This window comes from Agelaius phoeniceus, chromosome Z (assembly GCF_051311805.1).
Source record: "Agelaius phoeniceus isolate bAgePho1 chromosome Z, bAgePho1.hap1, whole genome shotgun sequence".
NCBI classification, from domain to species: Eukaryota; Metazoa; Chordata; class Aves; order Passeriformes; family Icteridae; genus Agelaius; species Agelaius phoeniceus.
The window spans coordinates 48,121,022-48,141,187 of NC_135303.1; the positions used below are offsets into that span (position 1 = coordinate 48,121,022).

Sequence of the window (20,166 nt, forward strand, 5' to 3'; positions counted from 1 at the left end):
TGCAATATTCCTTTATTTACGTACAAGGAAAGAGGAGTGATGAAAATGAATGTGGGAATATCTTTTTAGAAGAACTTGTGGAAACAAAGTCAGCAAGTTTCTGTTAGAGTGTGGCATTTATTTCACGACGGCATTTCATTTTTATCATGTCCTGTTATAAGTTATGGGCCCACTTACTGCTATTGTTTTTAATTCTTTAGCTTTCCCATGGCAGCTGGAGATTATTTAAAATAAATAACCTTGCTGTTTTTCTATGAGAGATGAAATTCAGGAAAGTCTAGCCTCCTGCCATACCAGATTCTGAGTTTTCAGAGGAAAAACTAGGCACATCTTTTGTTTGACTAAATGAGGTGAAGGGAGCTCTCTGTCATACTACAAGAATTTACTTGTGCTTTTTTTCTCTAGCAAATGATATTGATGGGGGGAAAAAGTGTAACTGAGCATGTGGTTTATCTCACCCATTAAATTCACATTTATAACTGTCTTTCAGAATTAAATTTTTCTCTGAATTTGGCCTCCTTGTGAAATATGTATGAACCCTTTTTTGGGACTATAACATAAGCCTGGATGGCATTACCTCTAATATTTCATGAAATGTACACACAGACTTACAGGCAACATGTAAGCAGAATTAAGCAGGTACATTTTGCAGCAGCTACACCAGCTTGAGGGCAGCCAGCATCATTTTCTCCTTTCTTACATAAATATTTTCCCCTTCCTCTCTGCTATGCCAGTAAATTACATACGTGGCCAGCAGGTCAAAGGAGGTGATTGTCCCTCACTCTGCTCACGTGAGACCCCACCTGGACTACAGCACACAGTTCCCATGCCCTCAGCATAAGAAGGACATGGAACTGCTGGAGCAAGTCCAGAGGAGGCCACAATGTTCGTAAGAGGACTGGAGCACCTCCCCTACAAAGACAGACTGAGGAAGTTGGGTCTGTTCATCCTGGAGAAGAGAAGGTTGTGCAACCTCCCACTATCTGAAGGGTACTACAGGGAAACTGGAGAGGGAGTCAGTGTCAGGAACTGTAGTAACAGGGCAAGGGGTAATGGGTACAAACTGAAACGGGGGAAATTTAGGTTAGACATTAAGAAGACATTCTTTAATCTTATGGGGAGAGACTAGAAGAGGTGGCCTAGGGAGGCTGTGGATGTCCCAACCCTGGCAGTGTTGAAGGCCAGGTTGGATAAGGCCCAAAATAAGCTGCTCTAGTGGAAGGTGTCCCTGCCCAAGGCAGCAGGGGTTTGGAATAGATGATCTTTTAGTCCATTCTAATCCCTTCACATTCTACAATTGTATGATTCCATCTGTGTTATAATACCCAGATACAAGAACATGATTGAAGCAACTGTCCAAAAAATTGTATAAGAAATCACTGCCCTTCTGATGAACATTTTTTCAATAGAACACATGCTTCCTGAATTTACAGTGGTTTGATCTCATCAATGTGTATAAATGTCTAAAGGCAGAGGTGTCAAGAGCAGGGAGCCAGGCTCTTCTTGGTGGTGCCAACCACTTGTACACGAGAGTACTGTCAAAAACTGATGCACAGTAAATTCCACTTAAACATAAGAAAGAGCTTTACTGTGTGGGTGATTGAGTATTGGAACAGATTGTCCAGAGAGGGTGTGAACTCTCCCTCACTGGAGATATTTAAGAACCATATAGACACAATCCCGTGACAAATGCTCTGGGATAACCCTGCTTAAGCAGGGAGGTTGAATAGATGACCCAATGTGGTCCCTACCAACATCTTCTGTGTTTCTGTGACTTAAGCTTCCCTATGTCAGAGAGAAGACACCCAATATCACGAAAGATGTTTGACACAACTGATGTTTTGGACGTATTCTGGGGGTTCGAATTTGTCTCCAAGTTGTCGATGGACCCGTGTCTTATCCCAGCGGAGCGCCTGTGCTTTGACAGGCTGGCAGAGGCGACTCCGGACCGGCTACAGCCTGAAGGAGCGGATCCCGATGGAGCGGAGCCCAATGGAGCGGAGCCCGCCGGTGCCACCCGGCTCTCCGGGCACGGGGGCCACGCTCCGCCCCGCCCCGCCCACCCGGTGCTCTCTGGGCACTGATTGGCTCGCATTCCGCAGGCCCCGCCACGGCCGCTCGCTGATTGGGCGGAGCCGGCGATGCTCGCCGCTCATTGGCGCAGGCGGGGCGATCCCGCCCTTTCCGCGCTGCTGCCCGGCGTAGGCGCGGTGCGGAGCCGCAGCTGCTTGTCCGCCTTCACCCATGGCCGACATGGAGCTCTTCAGTGCCCAGCAGCCGCAGCAGCCACCCGCTGGGAACGGGATGCCCGACGGTGGCGAGGAGGATCCCGCCGCCGCTTTCCTGGCGCAGCAGGAGAACGAGATCGCGGGCATCGAGAACGACGAGGGCTACGGCATCCTGGAGAACGGCGAGGTGCCCGAGGCACTGCAGGGTCCCGAGGGCCTCGGCGCGGGTACGCCCTGCGGGGGCCGCGGGTGGGGCGGGGGCTGAGGGGTCCCGGGTCCCCTCGTCCCTCGGCGCGGCGCGGCCGGGCGGGGGCGGCGCCGGCGGGACCCTCGCTGTGCCCCGAGCGGGGCCCGCTGCCCGGGGCTGGTCCGAGGGTGGGTCGGGGCCGTCCGCGCTGCGCCGCAAGGTGAGCTACCTCCCTGCTCCCAGGTTATAGTTTGTATCACCTGAAGATGCCTAAGCCGTGCCTGTGTCCTAATGAGAACGGTGCTGATCTCGTCTAATCCAGGAGCCTGTCTGAAGGAAGGCTTCTGAAAGCTGAATAAATCCGCCACTTGCATTTCTGTCTTCAGCGGGGGTGATCTTAGTCTTAAAGCATAAGAGGAGTTAAGCTAATGTTTAATTTTACTAAACCTTTAGCCTTTGTTCCTTGGTAACCTTTGTACTGAATGTAGCAAGCCCGACACTGCAGAACCCGCGTTTGGAGAAGGGTGGGAACTGAGTGTTGAGAAGTATGGATTATAGTCTAATGGTGGCTAAAGCAGCCCAAAATAAACACTTCTCCTTTTGAAAGGTTTTAACCGAAGCCCGAGTGGAAAGGGGTTGATGTTGCAATACTCTCAGAAGACTTTGCTTCTTCTTATCACCAGGGCCAAATACATACTGGGGACATATTTGCTCTCATGTGACTTCCCTTTGTCACTGCAGTAGGATGCCACTCTCCTTCAGACTGAGTTGAATAACTGCTCCCCAGTTCATTGTTGGAACATCTTTAGAATTAAGTCTTCATTTTGCAACCTGATATCAGAAATTACTGACGTATCTTATGTATGAGGGGGCAGGTTTGTAGTATTTCGGTCAATAAAGCTCATCTAGATAAACTGCGTAATGGAGACCTTCCACTGCTTATCTGGAGGTAGCACTGCTCTTAACGTCAGCTCACTCATAAGTTCCAAAATATATGGATTACATACTCCTGAAAAAAAAGGTATTTACTGGGGACTATTTTGTTCCAGTACAAGAACTTGAGGATAATTGTTATCAGAACACCATCCTGTTTTGGTACCATACATAATTTGACTTCCGTATTCTATGTATAGTGCAGAAACAGACACAATGGTCACTTCCCTTCTTACTTTCAGAAGCCTTAAACAAACATCATGCCTTACATGGGCTTTATGTTCCAAACAGACTCTGGAACATTAAAGCAGCTGTTTGAAAACTATTTTAGTTGAAAAAAAATAATCTATCATTGACCTTGCCCACAATATACTGGAACAGCTAGAAGAGTATGTTCTCTACATACATGTAATGATGACTATTGCAAAGTGTTTCCTTGTCAAAAAGTTGATTTGTTTAATGCTTCTAGATTAGTTTCTCATTAAGAAGTAGTTCTTAATCTGCCTTTTAAGCACTTTTTCTGAAGTCATGTAAGTTGACTTGTCATGAACTGCAAAAGGGTTATTGGAGAACTTTAGGAATAAGTTAATAAAATAATAAATATGATAATATGATCCAAGGATCTGGGAACCCTAGGCAGGAACTGTATGTCATCTTGCTTCCTTTTATGCCCTGGGATTGCATTTATGCTCTGGCCTGTTAAATAGGCATGGTAGACGATGCTTGTGGACTTGTGGTGGCCCTATTTTTTAACAGAATATTGATCTCTGTTGACTGTCAGAGCCTGTACTTGCTTGCTCCATGTTAAAAAGAACAGACTTCAGCCATGCAAAATGTACTGGTTCAGGCATGGTGACAAATGATCTAATGACTTCTTTTGCCATTTGTGTTAGACATTTCTTATCATCTGATCAGTACCTTAATAATTATCAGACAGTTGTAGTCTCTGGCATGTTAGCTCATTAAACTCTTCTGTAATTGAGTAGGTGAATGCAAATTTCTCCTTGAAACAATGCAATTTCTTATGTAAATCCTTAAGCATAATGACCAGGGATTTGTGGATTTACTTTTTTTAACCGTAACCTTTCTTGAACTCCTTATTTACAGGTCTCTTGGATAAGTTCTTTATAAACACTGGGCCAAAACTAATAACTTGGGCAGCTCTCAACTGAAGTTTGAAGATCTTAACTTCAGATACAGTCACAAGCAGTCATCAGCTTCTTGAAATAACAGTTTTAAGAATCACAGTTTCTCATCAACAGTCTTTCACTTTCAGTCTCTTGGTAAATAGTTAGACAAATACATAGACAGAAGTGAGCTTCATGAATTGTAAATATCATTATTGGGAATTTTGTTAATTGTCGTAGTGGTGGATACTGGGTGAGTATGGTGGGAATGGCGGAATGCTGCCAGCCTCGTGCGTCTCACACAGTATCATTTCATGTTGCCATGATCAGGGTTGGAATACTGATCCAGGCCTGATCCAGTAGGCTATTCATTATGTAAATAGCTATGCCATTCAAGCTGTCTGAGCATGCAAAAACCTAATCTTATTTCCCTTGGAAGGTGAAGCATAATCCCTGCTCCAGAAAGCAGAGAGTACTGTATAAATCAAGTAATGGAATGCTGTTGCTTAGGTATGGGTAACATGATATCTTATGACATTTATTTTTCAGTGATGAATCAATGTCCATGTATTTGCAGTGAGATTCTCTCAATAGTGCGTCTTGAGGTTGTATTGGTTCAAGAGCAAGAGAGAGAGAGAGTTCAAGGGGAAATGTGTGATTTCTAGATCCTGTATGCCAATACAAATCATCCTGGCAGTTTGGCAAGTAGCTTCTTATGGGGAATTTCATTCAAAGACAAGCAGTTATATATGTTGAAAATCATGCAAATACACAATTTTAATGTAGGCTGACTAGTCTCAGACATTGCTTTTACATTTTCACGCCTGAAAGTTTTATATGAACTTGACTGAATTATGTTTCTCTTATCTTCGAAAGATGTTAGTGAGCCTCTAGCAATTAAGAAAATTAATTGTGTCTGGTGGTTTCTCTAGGTACTTCATTTAATAGCCTTTCAGGAGCTGAGTATCAATTTGCTTCAAAATTGTTTAGGAAAGAATTGATTCCTCCTGTCTCTGTAGTTAGCACCACAAACAGAAAGAGTTCTTGTCTGGCTGTTGATTTTTTCTTAATTGTTTGAACAGCCATTGATCTGGGTTTTGCTATGCAATCAGCGTCTGAGGCTTCAGAGCCCCATAAGACAGCACTGATAAAGGTATGAGAAAGGAATGGTATCTGTCAGCTTCTGTTAGTAATGCTGCATTATTATGAAGTCAGGACAGAAAAATCTTTTTTCGTTTTGTTTTGTTTTCAAGAGAATACTAGTGGAAATGTACAGAAGGTGGAAATTACAGAAGCTGTTAGATTGGAAAATTATAGAAGCTGTTATGGCACAGTGTTATTGCAGATGTGTTTTAATTCTAGCCTATTGATTATATTGAAAATGAGGGAACTCATGGGTTTTGGTAGGACAGCAGATTAAACTAAAACACTGGAAAGAAGCACTCTTCCTGAGCTGCTTGCCTTTGTTTTGCACACAGGCATGAGGATGAGTTATGGCTAGAAAAATTATTTCTTCTCCAGCTTCTTTCATAACTATGTAAACAAAAGTTTTGTAAATGATCCTTCTTTCTTATCATGTTATGGGTTAGAAGTAGGTAAAATTAAAGCATGACTGCCTAAAAGAAAAAAGGATGGTAAACTAGACCTTGAGTGGTGAAGTTACTTAACCTGATGTCAGAATATATTAAACTTTATGTTCTTCTGTTCTTTAGCTAGAGCTGCTAACCTATTGAAAGTAGCAGCACTTAGAGTACTTATTGTTTAAAAGAGATGCTGCAGGTAACTCATAAAAAATACTTCTACTTTAAAAGAGTGTGAGAAAAATGTTTCAGTGTACTGCAAAGCCCTGCCTCTGATGTTTCAGGTAACAGTCCACTTTTGCATTGAGAATAAGACTTTAGAGAGGCTGGTGAACAAGGCTAAGCTAACTTCCTTTCAGGCCAAGTGATCCTGAGTGGTAATAATTATAGTAGCAGCCTTCAGAATAGTTAATCATCATTGTGATAAATCTCTGAGGCCATATATTGACTTCTAGGACAGAAGTGACAAAATGCTTTTTGTATTTATCTTCAAATTCCCCAGCCTTTTCTTTTGTAAGCTGTAGTAAATGTGGAGGGCATTAATGCTAGCTTTCTATTTCTGGCAAGCTTGGGTGTTGTATCTCCTGGGAATGCAAGGCAGCTGATATGACTTATCCTCTCCAGACTCTTTCAGACTCTAAAAGGTATCTGTGTTGCTGTATGAATGTTCATTATTACCATACTGTCAGCATGTGTTGCAGAACTGTAAATGTTTATATGTTTATATGTGTTCATTGCAACAGTGCCCTTAAAAATAAAAGTTTATCTTAAGTTCAAAAGCAAACAACAAGGAGAGTGGATCATTGGTAACTGAGATGGTTCTAAATATGTGGATTTTAACTTCAGGAGATACAATACTGTGATAGAATTGGATGGACTCTGAAGCCAGTAGAGGAGTCTCGTTGTTTATGGCTGCTGAAAATGTTATGATGGCACTAGCAGTATTTAGGCTTTTTCTGTGGGAAGCTTATGAAATTGCATGTTTCTGTGAACAGAAAAATCTGATACACAACTAGCATTGGTTACTGATGTGAAGGCTGGCAGACAGTTTTTCTGTACTTTATACTTAATTATACAAGAGTGAAGACTGGAGAGCTGAAATGAAGGAATGTTTGACTAATGGTATTGTTGCAGTTAGCACACTTGTATTGGCATATGACAGCATGCTGGTACATTTCTGTTTCCTCTTCTGCTTGAGATTAGCTCAGTCAGCATGCTGACTCTGCAGCTTAATTGCAAGTTCTAGGGAGCTCAGAACAGATGGGAAATTTGTTCTAATACTGCTAATACTTTTAACTTGGGTGCCCTCTGGAAACACTTAGTTCAATTTCTGTTAGTGGCTGTTTCTGTGCAGAACAGAAATGGCCCTTAGGCAAACCTATGTGTTTCATCTCAGGCACAGCCTTAAACAATGATGTTGTTCCTTTTACCTGCCAGCCTGAGTAGTGAAGACTGTAAGGAATGTTTTTTGGTGTGACAAGAAAAACATATTATCACTGTTCCTGGAAGCATCCTCAAGATTTATGAGCCCTCTCACCCAGCTGGTGACTGTAGTCTTTTTAAAGGCCTCCTGTACCTTCCAGAGGAGTAGGAATCCAACAAAGTAGCAACCATCTCTCAGTTATGGGAGTCTAGTTATACAATATAGTTTCTCATAACTGAAAAACTATTTTTTCTTAATTTGAGTCTTCCCCTGCAAAAGTTAGTAACTATGTTCTTGGGGACTAGTATTCTCCAACTTAACTGCCATTCTTGAACTAATGAATTTACAGTCCTCTACATAACACAGTTTAGGACTGCTCTTCAGTTCACTTATAAAGGAGTATGAAGAAATTCCTGTGTGCCATTCACTAGAACTATGAAACTGGTGCATACCTAGCTGCAAACAAGAGGACACAGCAGCATAACTTGCATAGTTTTAGGTCAGTCAGCTATCTGTTTTTAAGATGGTGGTGCAAAATAACGTGATTTTTCTGCTTACTTTTTGGTATAGTCACTTCTTTCACTGAGGGTTGTATTATGGTGGACACACTTTTGTGTGGTAGATTTATCCATGGTGATATGAGAGTAACATGAGTACTTGGTATAGCATGCTGATAGATGTTATGTAGCGCTGCTCCAGAGAGATGCCCTGCTGAGACTTAGCAGTTTCTGAAAATCTTGGTGTATTTTGTATAGTCCAGAGATTTAAATAGTTTCAAAAACTTAAAGGTTTGACTCACACCTGATATTTGTTCCCTACGGCTGTGTTGCCACTGTCATTTCAGAGATAATAATGCTGCAACTGAATTAGGAGCTATCAAGCATGTCATCACAGATGGTAGCAGAAAGGTGACTTTCCTAGGAATGTCAGCTTTATCTCTGAGCTAATTAGGAGATAACAACAGTAGGATAAGAATTACCAATTGTTGGCTGCAGCATTGTTAATCTTCCAGGTAGACACTAAAAAACTGGTAGTCATCCTTCTTAACTTAAGAACAGATGTATAGTAGTCAGCTTCTAAGAGAGGGATGACAAAGTGGGAGTAGCTTTAGAACACAGTCTGTAGCAGATTCTCAGCAGTATCAGCTCTGCTTTTTGTGTTGTTAAAAGCAGGATCTCATGATGAAGAAATGACCTCGTATTTCTGGTTCTGCAGAACAGTGGCTCACTTGGTTTTTCATGCCTGTCCAGAAAAGTGCAGGAAGAAGGAAGTGTCCCTGCAGGGTATCAAGTAACATTCCCTTTCACAACTTCCACATTACCTACTTTAGTAAAGCTTTCCATACAAGTTACAGAAATCAGTAAATCTGGCTGTTCTATCTTTCTCAAATGACTAAACAAGTCACCTCTTTACAGATGCCGTTGATGGAGTGGTTAACGGGGATGTCTATCAGGTAAGATAGAAGTATTCTGTACTTAGAATGTGCTGTTCTACTGTGAGAACTTTACCTTAATGTAGACTAATACTTCCTATTTCTTGTCTTTAAAGTAAATTTGTCTCGTATCTGAGGAGGGTCTTCTGTACTGGTAGCTCATCTCGTGGAGTTGTCAGTCTTCCTAATTATGCCCATCCTCTGAACTTAGAGGCCACATAAAGCAGCAGTTCATTTTGAAATGTGGCTTAACAGTATGTAAGCACTGTAAAGCAGACTGTTAGGCTCTGTGATATGACTTTACATTGACTTACACTGGCTGCTAAGCTGAAAGTGTGCTCTGATTACCTAGTTTAAAGTAGAGTTTTCAGATTTGCTTGCTCTTTAAAGATAATTCATGCATCCTAGTTGTCTTATTATCAAAATAGTCTTACAAGGAACGGACTGAAAACATTATACATTTCTTAGTGACATGAAGATGCATGAAATTAAGCTTCTGGCTAAAAAGCTCAATCACAGTATGAAAGCATGTTAGACAGCCACGATAATGACAAAAGAAGGAGATACCTGCTTAATTGGTGTCAGGGAGGAAGGAGGCACGCTAAGGCAATCACTTTGTCGTAACTGAATTTCAAGGCATGGTCATTGCCTGGTGTCACAGTTGACTCGTTAGCCTGATTAAGTGAATGCTTGGGAATGAAGCAACGTAAGCGATGTACTTCTCCTTAGAGTTTTAAGTGAATGCTGAGCTTTGTGGAGACAAACAGCTTTCACTGCTGCTGACATTCTTATATCCTCAGCATTACTGTGAGATTGATGGGACAACCTGTATTTCACAGGCCCTTTGCTCTTCCTTGTACAAGAGAAGGTAGATTTCCCTTTTTAGGTACCTTGATTTTGTGTTTGAAATTCTAAGAGATCAGTTGCTTGGCTGACAGAGCTTCCTCTTAATCAGAAAGAAGAGACTGAATGGGCTATACATAACTTCGGTTTTAGCTACCCGTAACTAGCTGGCCCTGCAGCTGCCCAGTTTATTTTGCTTTGGAAGAAATGTGAAGCCTGGTGGTGTTGCACCAGTGTAGTGTCTTCTCTTTGCATTGTTTCTTCATTGAGGCTACAAGAAGTCCAGAGAGGGGCAAGCCAAATCTGTGGTAAGCTGCAGTCGACCTGGTACTCATAGGAGTGGTATTCCTTAACTCTGCTAGGGGTAGGATGAAGCAATAAAAGTCATTAAACTTAGAGTATCTTCTGTAGCAAATACCACAATATTCATTAGCTTTGTAAATCTGGTGTATTAATGTTAGCCCTATTCATTTCGAGTCTTTGAGATGTTCCATTGTGAAAAGGATGCTAGTACTCTCACTGTTCTGATGATTAAATATTAAAATGCCTCTTGGGTTATAAGCTGCATACAGCAATCCAAATTTTGTAATGTGATATGCAGATGTCTCTTGAAGTAGACAAATAAGCTGCAAAGAATGTTTTGTACTGCTGTGCACAAAACCATAAAGAAAATTATTTCACAACAAATATTTAAGGTGAGATGAACTCAGAGAATATATGGCCTACAACTGTGTAGTGAGGTGCTAGGCATTGTCTTCTGCATTCTGCGGGCTTAGTGCTCTGGCACTAAGTGTTTGTGGCACTTGTATTTCCAGTTGTGTTGAATCTTTGTTTGATCCCTGATTTCTGGAGGAATCCCTGTGTTAATTTCCTTTGATTCTGCTGTGATTTGTAGCAAGATGTTTTTAATGGTGGAAATGTGTTATAACATCAAATGAATGTGTTATTGGCTCAATTCAAATAGAGTATAATTTTATATAGTTGGCAGGCAGTTATCCGAAATCACTTGTTCTACACAAATGACTTTACTGTTCCTTTCCTCCAAGGAGAGTAATGGTCCCACAGACTGCTATGCTGCCATCTCCCAAGTAGATCGACTGCAGTCAGAACCAGAAAGTATTCGTAAGTGGAGAGAGGAGCAAAAGGAGCGTCTGGAGCAACTTGGTAAGCGTGGTGTTTGTTGAGTAACCTAATGTCAGCTCCTCTCAGGCTGAGAGGTGGGGGTGTTCTACCTGGAGAAGAGAAGGCTCTGGGGTCACCTTAGAGCAGCCCTCCAGTACCTAAAGGGGCCCTACAGAAGAACTGGAGGGGGAATTTTTACAAGAGAGCGTTGTGTAGTTTACAAGGAGGAATGGCTTTAAACAGAAAGAGGGTAGATTTGGATTACTCATTAGGAAAAAAATTCTTTGTGGTGAGGGTGGTGAGGCACTGGCACAGGCTGCCCAGAGAAGCTGTGAATGCTCCATCCCAGGCTGAATGGGGTTTTTGAGCAGTCTGGTCTAATGAAAGGTGTCTCTGCCCACAGCAAAGGAGGTGGAACTAGATGATCTTAAAGGCCTCTTCCAAATCAAGCCATTCTATGATTCTTAAGCAATTGAATTCTGAACCATGGCAGTGCTTCTTCAGAGTCTTAACATGCTTCCTGGATGAGTCTTCTAGTAAGCAGACTTAAGACTGGTGTGGGAGTCAGCAAGCAAGTGGCTCTCTCAACCTTTACATAGAGATGAGCTGACAGAAAATGAAAAGCTTTTTTAAGCTTTGATGATAATAAATACTACAGGCATTAGTAGTTTATTTCAAAGGATAAAGATTATTCATTTTGTAATAGCTGAGGCCATCTGTTGTCACATGGATCTTAATCTAATAACTAAATTAAGAAAATAATGGATTATTAATGAAACTAAATACAGCTATCAAATGCAGTGGTACCTACCCATGGACAGTGTCTAAGAGACTACAAACTGATGTGCTTCCCACTTACATGGTGGAGGAGCCTTTGCTTGAAATTGTTAGGACAGGACCTTCTGTAAGATGTAATTCTGGATAAAGCTGACAGTTTCACTCCTCTTTTGTATTAGTTACAGCAGGTGAGGTTGTCCTGAACTGTAGGCTGTGTGTAAAAGCATGTGGAGTGCCAGGTTCCTTCACTTTGTCTAAGCATAGAGGTTTTACTAAGGTTTGTTCTAGCACTGGCATAGCAAGGAAGAAGGAAGTGCTTCTGGTTTGAGCAGTTTGCAGACCAACAGATTGACTGAATCTGAGCTACTCTGCAAAGTGCCTATACTAAACTGAAGTGGACTGCCCCAGTTACGCAGGACAGAAGTTCTGTTCAGCTAATCCTTTGAATGTTTGTAGTATTAAGAGTTCTCATAAGACTAAATCAGGAAATCTCCTAACCCTTACCTGAGTTGGTGAAGCAAGTGTCTGCACTAGAGTGCACCCTGAACCATAAGTTGAAATGTTTGCGAGATGCATTTGAATACAAACGTGACTGACAAAGCAATTCTTAAATCTTCAGATGCAAACTCACGAAAGCAGGAAGCAGAATGGAAAGAGAAAGCAATAAAAGAGTTGGAAGAGTGGTATGCAAGGCAAGATGAAAAGCTCGAGAAAACAAAAGCCAGTAACAGGTAAAGTTTTTCCAGTCATCAGGGGAGTTATGGTTCTAGTTATGAAAATAATTAGGAAGGGAGGTGAGAATACTTCTTCTATGTCTAAGGCAATAGTCCTTCAGATCATTAAAGTAAACACTCCTACAACTTACGTTTTTAAGTTTTCTTAGATAATCTAGATTAAATATCCAGGAAGCATTAAGATGATGATCAGGTATTACTGAAGATTCCTTAGGACATGAAGCTTTAATATGGCCAGAAAATATTTTATTCTGCCCACTTCTTGTCATGCTCCCAGCTGCACAGGCCTTCAATGTCTGCAGTTACCTACCCTGAGACTAGCATTCTTACTTGCTTACTTTAGAACATATGGAAATGGCATTCTAGTTAATCTTTGCTACAGGTAATTTCATTAAATATCTTAAAATCTTTTGCTGCTCTTTTTGGAAGCAGTTCAGAAATTACATGACTCAGTTCTACTAGTGAAAAACTAAATGCTGATTGTGTCTGTAGTGGTTTGAATTGTCTAATTATGGGTCCTGTGGTAGAAAGTGATGACTTGGTTGCTGGAATAGTAAGCTCTTACACTTTCTTAGAAGTTCCCTGTGGAATTTTGACTTCAAGGTACATGACGGTAAAAGTGATAGAACTGACTTAATGCCTCTTAAATCTCTACTTCATTCTAGGTAATCATCAAGACTGCTTTATATTTTGGGAACTCACAGGGTTCAAAACTGCTGTTCAAAACTGCTGTTTTGTTAATTTTGTTTTATTTTGTTAGTTTATTTTTTTGAAATACTGCTTTTCTTATCAAAATAGCCATCAGGTTTGTCTTTATTAAATGAAGTCCTAGCTAGACTACTCTTCTTTCTAAAGGAAGAAAGGAGGCCTACACTGCCTTCAGAATTATGGATTTGCCACTTCCATAACATTCACTGAGGAATTCACCACCTTTTGGTTGAGTGAAGAAAGGGAAACAGGATTAGTACTGTCCTAGTTGGTATGATACCCTCATGGCTTTATTATGGCCAGTGTTTGAGTGCAGGATACGGAGTCTGGAGCAGGGCACATTAAACAGGTGTTGCACAGAAGTGTTTGGCATTCTCATCACCCTGGTGAGATCTCTTGCCTACTGGTAGTTTCTGTCCTCTGTGGGTAGTATAATGCTTACATTGGGGCTCTAGTCCTCAACTAGCTGATCTAAACTTCTAGGATGTGGAAGAATTTCTGTGTTGCCCCTCTGACCAATGCTTAATTGATCCATTCCATGTGGTAACTGCTTTCCTGTTACAGTAAGTCTAAGTGATGCAAGGTTAATATGCTTGTTAAAACTGCCTCCAGCTGTGTTCCGTACTTCTCATCCTTATCTCTTTTCTCCTGCCTGCTTGCCTGCCTGTTGGACTACTTGCTACCTAGGGTGGCAGATGAAGCTTTCTACAAACAACCCTTCGCTGACGTGATTGGTTATGTGTATGTTGCTTAACTACTAATTCTGCTTGCTAGTCAACATGATAATAAGCAGGATCAAAAATAGTGCTGCGTGTCTGAAGGTGCCTTCTGAATATTTACTTTTTGGACCACTTCTGGTCTGCAGTATTAAGTGCAGTTCTCCTGTATGCAGTGCACAAATCCTAGCACTTTCAGATTAAGTCATGTAGTGTACATAGCCCTGGAATTATGGTAATGACTGGAGTACTCTTTAGACCTAAGGGTTTACAGTTGTTTCCAGGCCAGTGAACATTGCTTAGCAAGATGCTTTGCTGGGGATGTGGGTTAGTGCCTGCAGTTTCACATGGGTGCTGTATTTAGTCCTTCCACAGAGAAGCAGTGCTTAATTCTGTAATAGGCAGTGACCACCTGCTTTGCCTACATATCAGAAAAATATTCAAGCAATGCTTGCACATAAAGGTTCACAGAGAAGCCAAGGAAGGTGGAGGGGAATTGCCTGACATGAATCAGGGCAGAAAATGTGCATGCATGTAGAAATAGGAGGCTATTAGAGAACAGATAGAAAGTACAAGAAGGTGGCATTGAGAAATCAGTGTAAACTGCTGGGAAGACATTTAGGAGTAGTGTAGATGTTTTGCCAGCCTAATAGGTCAGTGAAAATAGAGCTGTGACTTTCAAGCCCCAGTGAGTATGCTAGTTTCTGAGGGGTAGAAGGATTGCAATGTTCATTGGCTTGTTCATGTATTTTAATTTCTTCCCTTAATTTGTAGACTTGAATTGAAAGATGGACATGTCACAGATTCTAAGGTGACACCTTTAGAAGGTGTATTGGTGAGCCGTGTTCTGGCTTTGAGTGCATTAATATTGAAGATTTGGTGTGAAATTGACAGCTAACTGTAGGTAGATGTAAACCAAGACTTGTGAAATGATGGATTTACAGGTGGTGTTTAACTTTTCTGAAATTTCCTGGAGTTGATTTTGTTAGATTTTTACAATAAAACCATTATTGTTATATGTCCAATGCAAATGTGCAGTGTAAGTGCTGCATAATAAAACTGGCTGCCTGTTTCCTGAATGTAGGCTAAGCTACTAGTGCATGTTCAGCCAGCTAATCATCTGCATTAAACTCATTCTCATTTTCTATATCTGACTTAAACTTTCTCTCCTTGTTTCTTTTCTTCTCTTCACCTTTAAGCACAAACATAAATCATCCTTGCTACAGCCTAGAACAGTTAAGTAAAAAAATCTTCACTGCCCTTTAAAAGTGTCATGTCACATAAAGTAGCAGTGTTGTAGTGATCCTTGTCTTCAGTGGTGTCTGTAACCTTATCATCCTTGTGAATATTGCTGAACCCTCATGGGAGAGTCATTTTCACTGCTTTCTCTGTACTGCTTGTTGGAGTAGATGGATTTGGTTTGATCTCTTGATGCTTACTGCTTCTGCAATCAGGCAGCTACCAGGGCCCCACATCATGTAAACTAGATGCTGGAGTGCTATCCCTGCATTGAAGCAATGCTATTGGCAGCATAGAAAAGCCAAAATAATACAGCTGGGAAGCCACTGTACATAATGTACAGTGTACATAATGTGCATAATGTACAAAGCCTTCTTAGAGTCTCCTTAGGGTGAGAGCAGGGGAAATCCATTTGTTCTGTGAGGTGACCTCAAACAAGTAATCTCCTCTGCCAAGATACGCTGTAGTTTATTGCATTCACAAGCATGGGATTCTGACTTAAATTCCTTATGATTCATGCTGCTTCACTACAGCATTGGGAATCATCAGCAGATAGTTTTATGATGGCCTGTAGGCCTTGGGGCTGATTTAAATCCTCAAACAGAATTTGTTTAAGACATGCTTGCAGGCAGTTGTAAATTTCCAGTTGGCAAATGTCCAGTATAAGCCATCAAGCAGCAGAGGCTTAACTATTTAAGACCTGGGCTTTCTCCATAAATAAAATGCCTACAAAAGAAGTACCTTACTTCCTGGAAGCTTGTGTGGTTACTCCTTAGGCAAAGACTCAATACGTATTCTTAAAACCAAACACCTGTATTCCAACATTTTACACAATCCTCTGCAATCCTCTGCACTGCTTGTGCATAGCATACTACTGCAGTCTACTTTCATCTCCAGGATTGGGGCAGTGGGAGCTTACGTGGCCATAATGTCCACAAGCAGCTGTCAGGTCACATTTCTTACGAAACATGCTGAAAGAAACTGCATCCTTCAAGAGGGAAGGAGTTCCTTACATGCTGGGCATTAACACAAGGTGCATTGCATTGCTTTTAGGGCAGCTGAAGAAGCCTTTGTGAATGATGCAGAAGAAGTTTTTCCTGGCACTGAGTGGGAACGTGTGGCTCAGCTCTGTGACTTTAATCCCAAGTCTAGTAAGCAGGCAAAAGATGTGTCCCGCATGCGTTCAGTCCTCATCTCGCTCAAGCAGGCTCCACTGGTTCGCTGAAGCAAAGCTCAATGGAGACACTACAAATGCAATATCTTAACCTTACTCAGAGAAGCTGTGTTTGCAGTAATTTGATTTATTGTTTCAATGTGTATTTTTGGACCACATCATGATGTATCTAGAGCTGATCATCGTTTGATTGCATGTTCTTCCTGATGTTTCCTTTCTGTGTCTGAAATGGGAGAACCTCCAAAACTGTAGTCTCTGTGCTGTTGTGCACCGAGGTGTCACTTCCTACATTACTGATATTAAAGATCTCTTAAACAGCAAAATGTGTTGACTTTGGATGAATTGAGAAGGTTTCCTGCTTCTTTTTGACAGAGGGTGTTTGAATTAAGTGTGAGTAAACATTTCTCTTGATTGCTAGTGATTTCATCTTGCTGGTGAATGTCCAGCCAGCAGTGCTTCTGGTCTGTGCAAGGCTGTCCTCCTTGTTTCTTTAAGCTTTCTTAAAACTCTTGAGAGCTTTAGTTGAAAAACTTCTCCACTATCCAATTTGTCACACTAGACAGCAGCTCAAGAAAACTTAAACAGCAGGCTTGTTAAGGGGCTTATCTTGTTCCAGTGGGACTGAGGACGCTGCCTTCTGCAGGTAAGTAGTTGTGTATAATTTTCTGCTGTCACTCTGCCTGTCTATCTGAGGCTCAACACAAAGGAGAGGGCACTGCAGTTAAGACCTTTGGTATTCTACTGCTTATTGTGTTCCACTAGGTTTTCAATCAATCAAAGATCTGTGGTGCAGAGGCTGTTGGGATGTTTTTGAACTGCGTGCTTGTCCTCCCTGACCTTTGCAGACACTTCCTCCCACTAGGGTGGTGAACTGTAGAGTTGGAGAGTAAGAGAAGGGAAGACTTCCTCTTACTGCTGCTCATCTCTAGGTTGGAGCTCTGTCTGCCAAGATGGTTGAATCAGAAACAAAGTGATCTAGAAAAGCTGTGTTCTGCTTCCTTTGCTCACCGAGCAGTCACAGGGGCTGTATTCTAGCCTTGCTCTGTTAAACCTTACCTTAGCTATCTTCTAAAACTAATCTGTTCAATCTCCTATGTTATTCCACCATGTTTATCAAAGACACAGTATTTTAACTACTGTGTAGCATAATTGCTTTAATACCTTTTATGTACAAGCTGGAAGGTTAGTCCAGGTAGTTTGAAAAGGGCTGCAGATACAGACTATGATGGACCAAAGCTCAGAATGTTACTGCACAGCAGCTGTGTCCCTTTGGTGGGTAAGGTAGTCAATAAATGTTTTCCAGTTGGACTGCAGTAGTTAAGCTGTACCTTACTGTTGTCTGTAATGGCTGTACCTACTCTCATGCTTGCAAGTGTATTCACACACTACTGATGGGTGGTGATGAGAATGATAGTACACTACAAGTTTGAAAGCTTGATTCCATGGAAGATTAGGGCAAGAAGGTATCTTCTGAACTGCACAAGGGCATGGCAGGGAAGTCCCAACAGAACTGAAGCACAGAGCAAGTCCATAGAATACTGATAATCATTCCTAGACTTGTCTAGTTACGTATTCACCTCGACCGAAAATTTCCTTTTTGTTGCACATTCAAAAGCTCTGAAAACAAAAGTGTTCAAAATGAGCTGATAATTTAATAAAGAAAAGTCCACTACATTAAGTATACAGTCTTTAAAGTGTTATTATTCATATTAAATATGAATTTAAGAAAATTTGAAAGATCAAAAGGTTAGAGGGGTTCCTGCACACTGAATGATGGTATGTATTGACCACTACATTTTCCTATCTTAGAGAATATTTTATCTGGCTGTGAATGTGGCTTAGAGCTGCAATCCAAGAAAATGGGCAAAGACTTGAATTCAAGGCCAAAGTAATGTTACAGAAGTTAAAGCAGTATTCTATATGCCGGGTTTGCAGAGCTTAAGAATGTGTTTGCAGATTTTTGACATATTTCATCCTGCTGGAACACTTAAAATGCAGCTCTGTGGGTTCTGATTACTTCCAGTAACTCTGGTGCAGAGATTACCTCTTCTGTCTTAATTTTACATTCAAGTATGCTAGCTCACTGTCTCCTTTATCAGTGCTGTCACAAAATCATAGACTGGCTGTGGTTGGAAGGGACCTCTAGAGGTCATGTGGTTCAACTCCTCAAGCAGAACCACGTTGAGCCTGTTGCCCATGACCATATCCTGACAGCTTCTGATGATCTGCAAGAAGTGAAATTCTACTTCCTCTCTGGGTAACCTCTGCCAGTGCTTGGATACCTGTACAGTAAAGAAGTGTTTCTGATGTTCAGATGGAGTCTCCTGTGTTTCAGTCTGTGCCCAGTGTCTCCTGTCATGGCACAAATGAAAGGAGCCCATCTTTGCGCTCTAGTTTCAGGTATTTATATACATTGGTAACATTCCCCTAAGCCTTCTCGTTTCCAGATTGAACAGTTGCAGCTCTCAGCCCTTCTTCACAGGAGAAATGCTGTAGTTGCTTTATAATCTTTGTGGCTCTTTGTGGAGCTCTTTCTGGTGTGCTTATGTCTCTCGTGTACTGGGGAGCTCAAAACTAAACACAGCACTCCTGGAGTCAGGACATTTTCTGTGCCTGAGAATTGTTTTATGTACTTAGACCTTGAGACAGAGCAAAGGAATTCTCAGGTTTATTTGGGAAAAATCAACTCCCTTGTCTGTGTTTCTAAACATTGACTTGTTTTTTTCAGAGGTCAGTTCTGTCACTTTCTTTTGTAACTTCATGTGACAGTATTGTGCTACACCTCTGGCCTCCTGTGCATGCTCAATCCTGTTTACTGGCTTTAACTTCCCACTGTTGCTGCTTATCTCCATAGCATTAGTCAGTGGAATCTGGAAAAAAACTTGGACGCTTCCTATCCTGCAGATATAATCCTAGCTGCATGTGTGTGAAGATCTCATGCAGTATTGAGAGAGAAGCTGTGGACTCTTGCTGAATACGTCCTGGTATAGAACTTGCTTTGTTTAGCTTCTTATCAGGTGGCAACCAGCAGCCAGGCAGTCTGAAATTACAATGAGCATTTGTAAAGAAGAAGGGGGGGGATGGAGAGGTCATGGGTTCATTGGAAAGCAGGGAGCCTGGAAACAACAGCACTATGCATTCATCCTCTTAGCTTGTAGAACATGGTTAAGTTTTAAGCAGCGATAAAAAATCATGGCACAGCTAATCTTTTTTCCTGCTGATTTTTTTTTTTTCCTCTGAGCAGCCAGTTAAGAGGCAAACATAGATTACTGGCTTGTATATCAGAATGGACAACATGGGTGTCTACAGTCATTGCCAAGAGGATTCCCCCAGCAGTACTTGTCATGCAGGCAAGCAAGTTCTTTTGCAGAACTGTGTGCTGTGGCACTAGTTCTAATCCAGATATAATTACCTGGAATGGTCCAACAGGTGTACAGCCCAGGTGTTATATACTTACTACTGCCTGTGGTATCTTCATGGCATTTGAAGTCAACACAGTGATCAGATTTCACTGAATCCAAGTGTAAAATCTGTCTGCACCTTACTCTGTGTTGTGTTTTTTTAATACAAAATTGCCATTGCCTCCATTGATAATACATGCAAGTTTTTGACAATTTTGTTACAATTAAATGGAAGAAGGACAGTGCTTTAAGAGCACCAGAAAATGAATGAATTTGTTATTTTCAAGTGTCTGGGTGGCATATCAAAGATTCACAATACTGAATAACTAAACTTGATGGTATGGGCTATTCTAAAGGACACTGGGCCAGCAACAAGTAAGCACACTGCTGCAGATACTCTGTGAACATCTGATGTTTGCTCCTTCTGGGACTGGATACAACAGGGGGCTAATATCCATAAAATCTCTGATCCACATTCAAGTACCTGAAGTTCAAAGGATGCTTCTGAACAGAGAAAGAAGTAGAGACAAACAAAACCACTA

The 20,166-nt window shown here is 41.4% G+C and overlaps 1 protein-coding gene across 3 annotated transcripts; it reads left to right on the forward strand.

Annotated features, from left to right (window-relative positions):
• Positions 1-2,171: 2,171 nt before the first annotated feature.
• Positions 2,172-16,546, forward strand: CLTA (clathrin light chain A). Of its 3 annotated transcripts, XM_054651833.2 has the most exons (7): positions 2,172-2,455; positions 8,894-8,931; positions 10,800-10,917; positions 12,272-12,383; positions 13,782-13,835; positions 15,010-15,045; positions 16,103-16,546. In XM_054651833.2, exons 1-7 carry the CDS (start codon positions 2,245-2,247, stop codon positions 16,272-16,274), a joined length of 741 nt encoding a protein of 246 aa, XP_054507808.1. In that variant the 5' UTR covers positions 2,172-2,244; the 3' UTR covers positions 16,275-16,546. The 3 variants fall into 3 exon arrangements, with proteins under 3 accessions (XP_054507808.1, XP_054507809.1, XP_054507810.1); XM_054651834.2 differs by lacking the exon at positions 15,010-15,045; XM_054651835.2 differs by lacking the exons at positions 13,782-13,835; positions 15,010-15,045.
• The last annotated feature ends 3,620 nt before the right edge of the window (positions 16,547-20,166 follow it).

Bases quoted from the DNA above. Each gene is read 5' to 3' on its own strand.
- CLTA (XM_054651833.2), top strand. From the start codon at position 2,245: ATGGCCGACATGGAGCTCTTCAGTGCCCAGCAGCCGCAGCAGCCACCC. The intron at 2,456-8,893 runs GTACGCCCTGCG...ACCTCTTTACAG, and splicing joins TCCCGAGGGCCTCGGCGCGG to ATGCCGTTGATGGAGTGGTT. The intron at 12,384-13,781 runs GTAAAGTTTTTC...CTTGCTACCTAG, and splicing joins AAAACAAAAGCCAGTAACAG to GGTGGCAGATGAAGCTTTCT.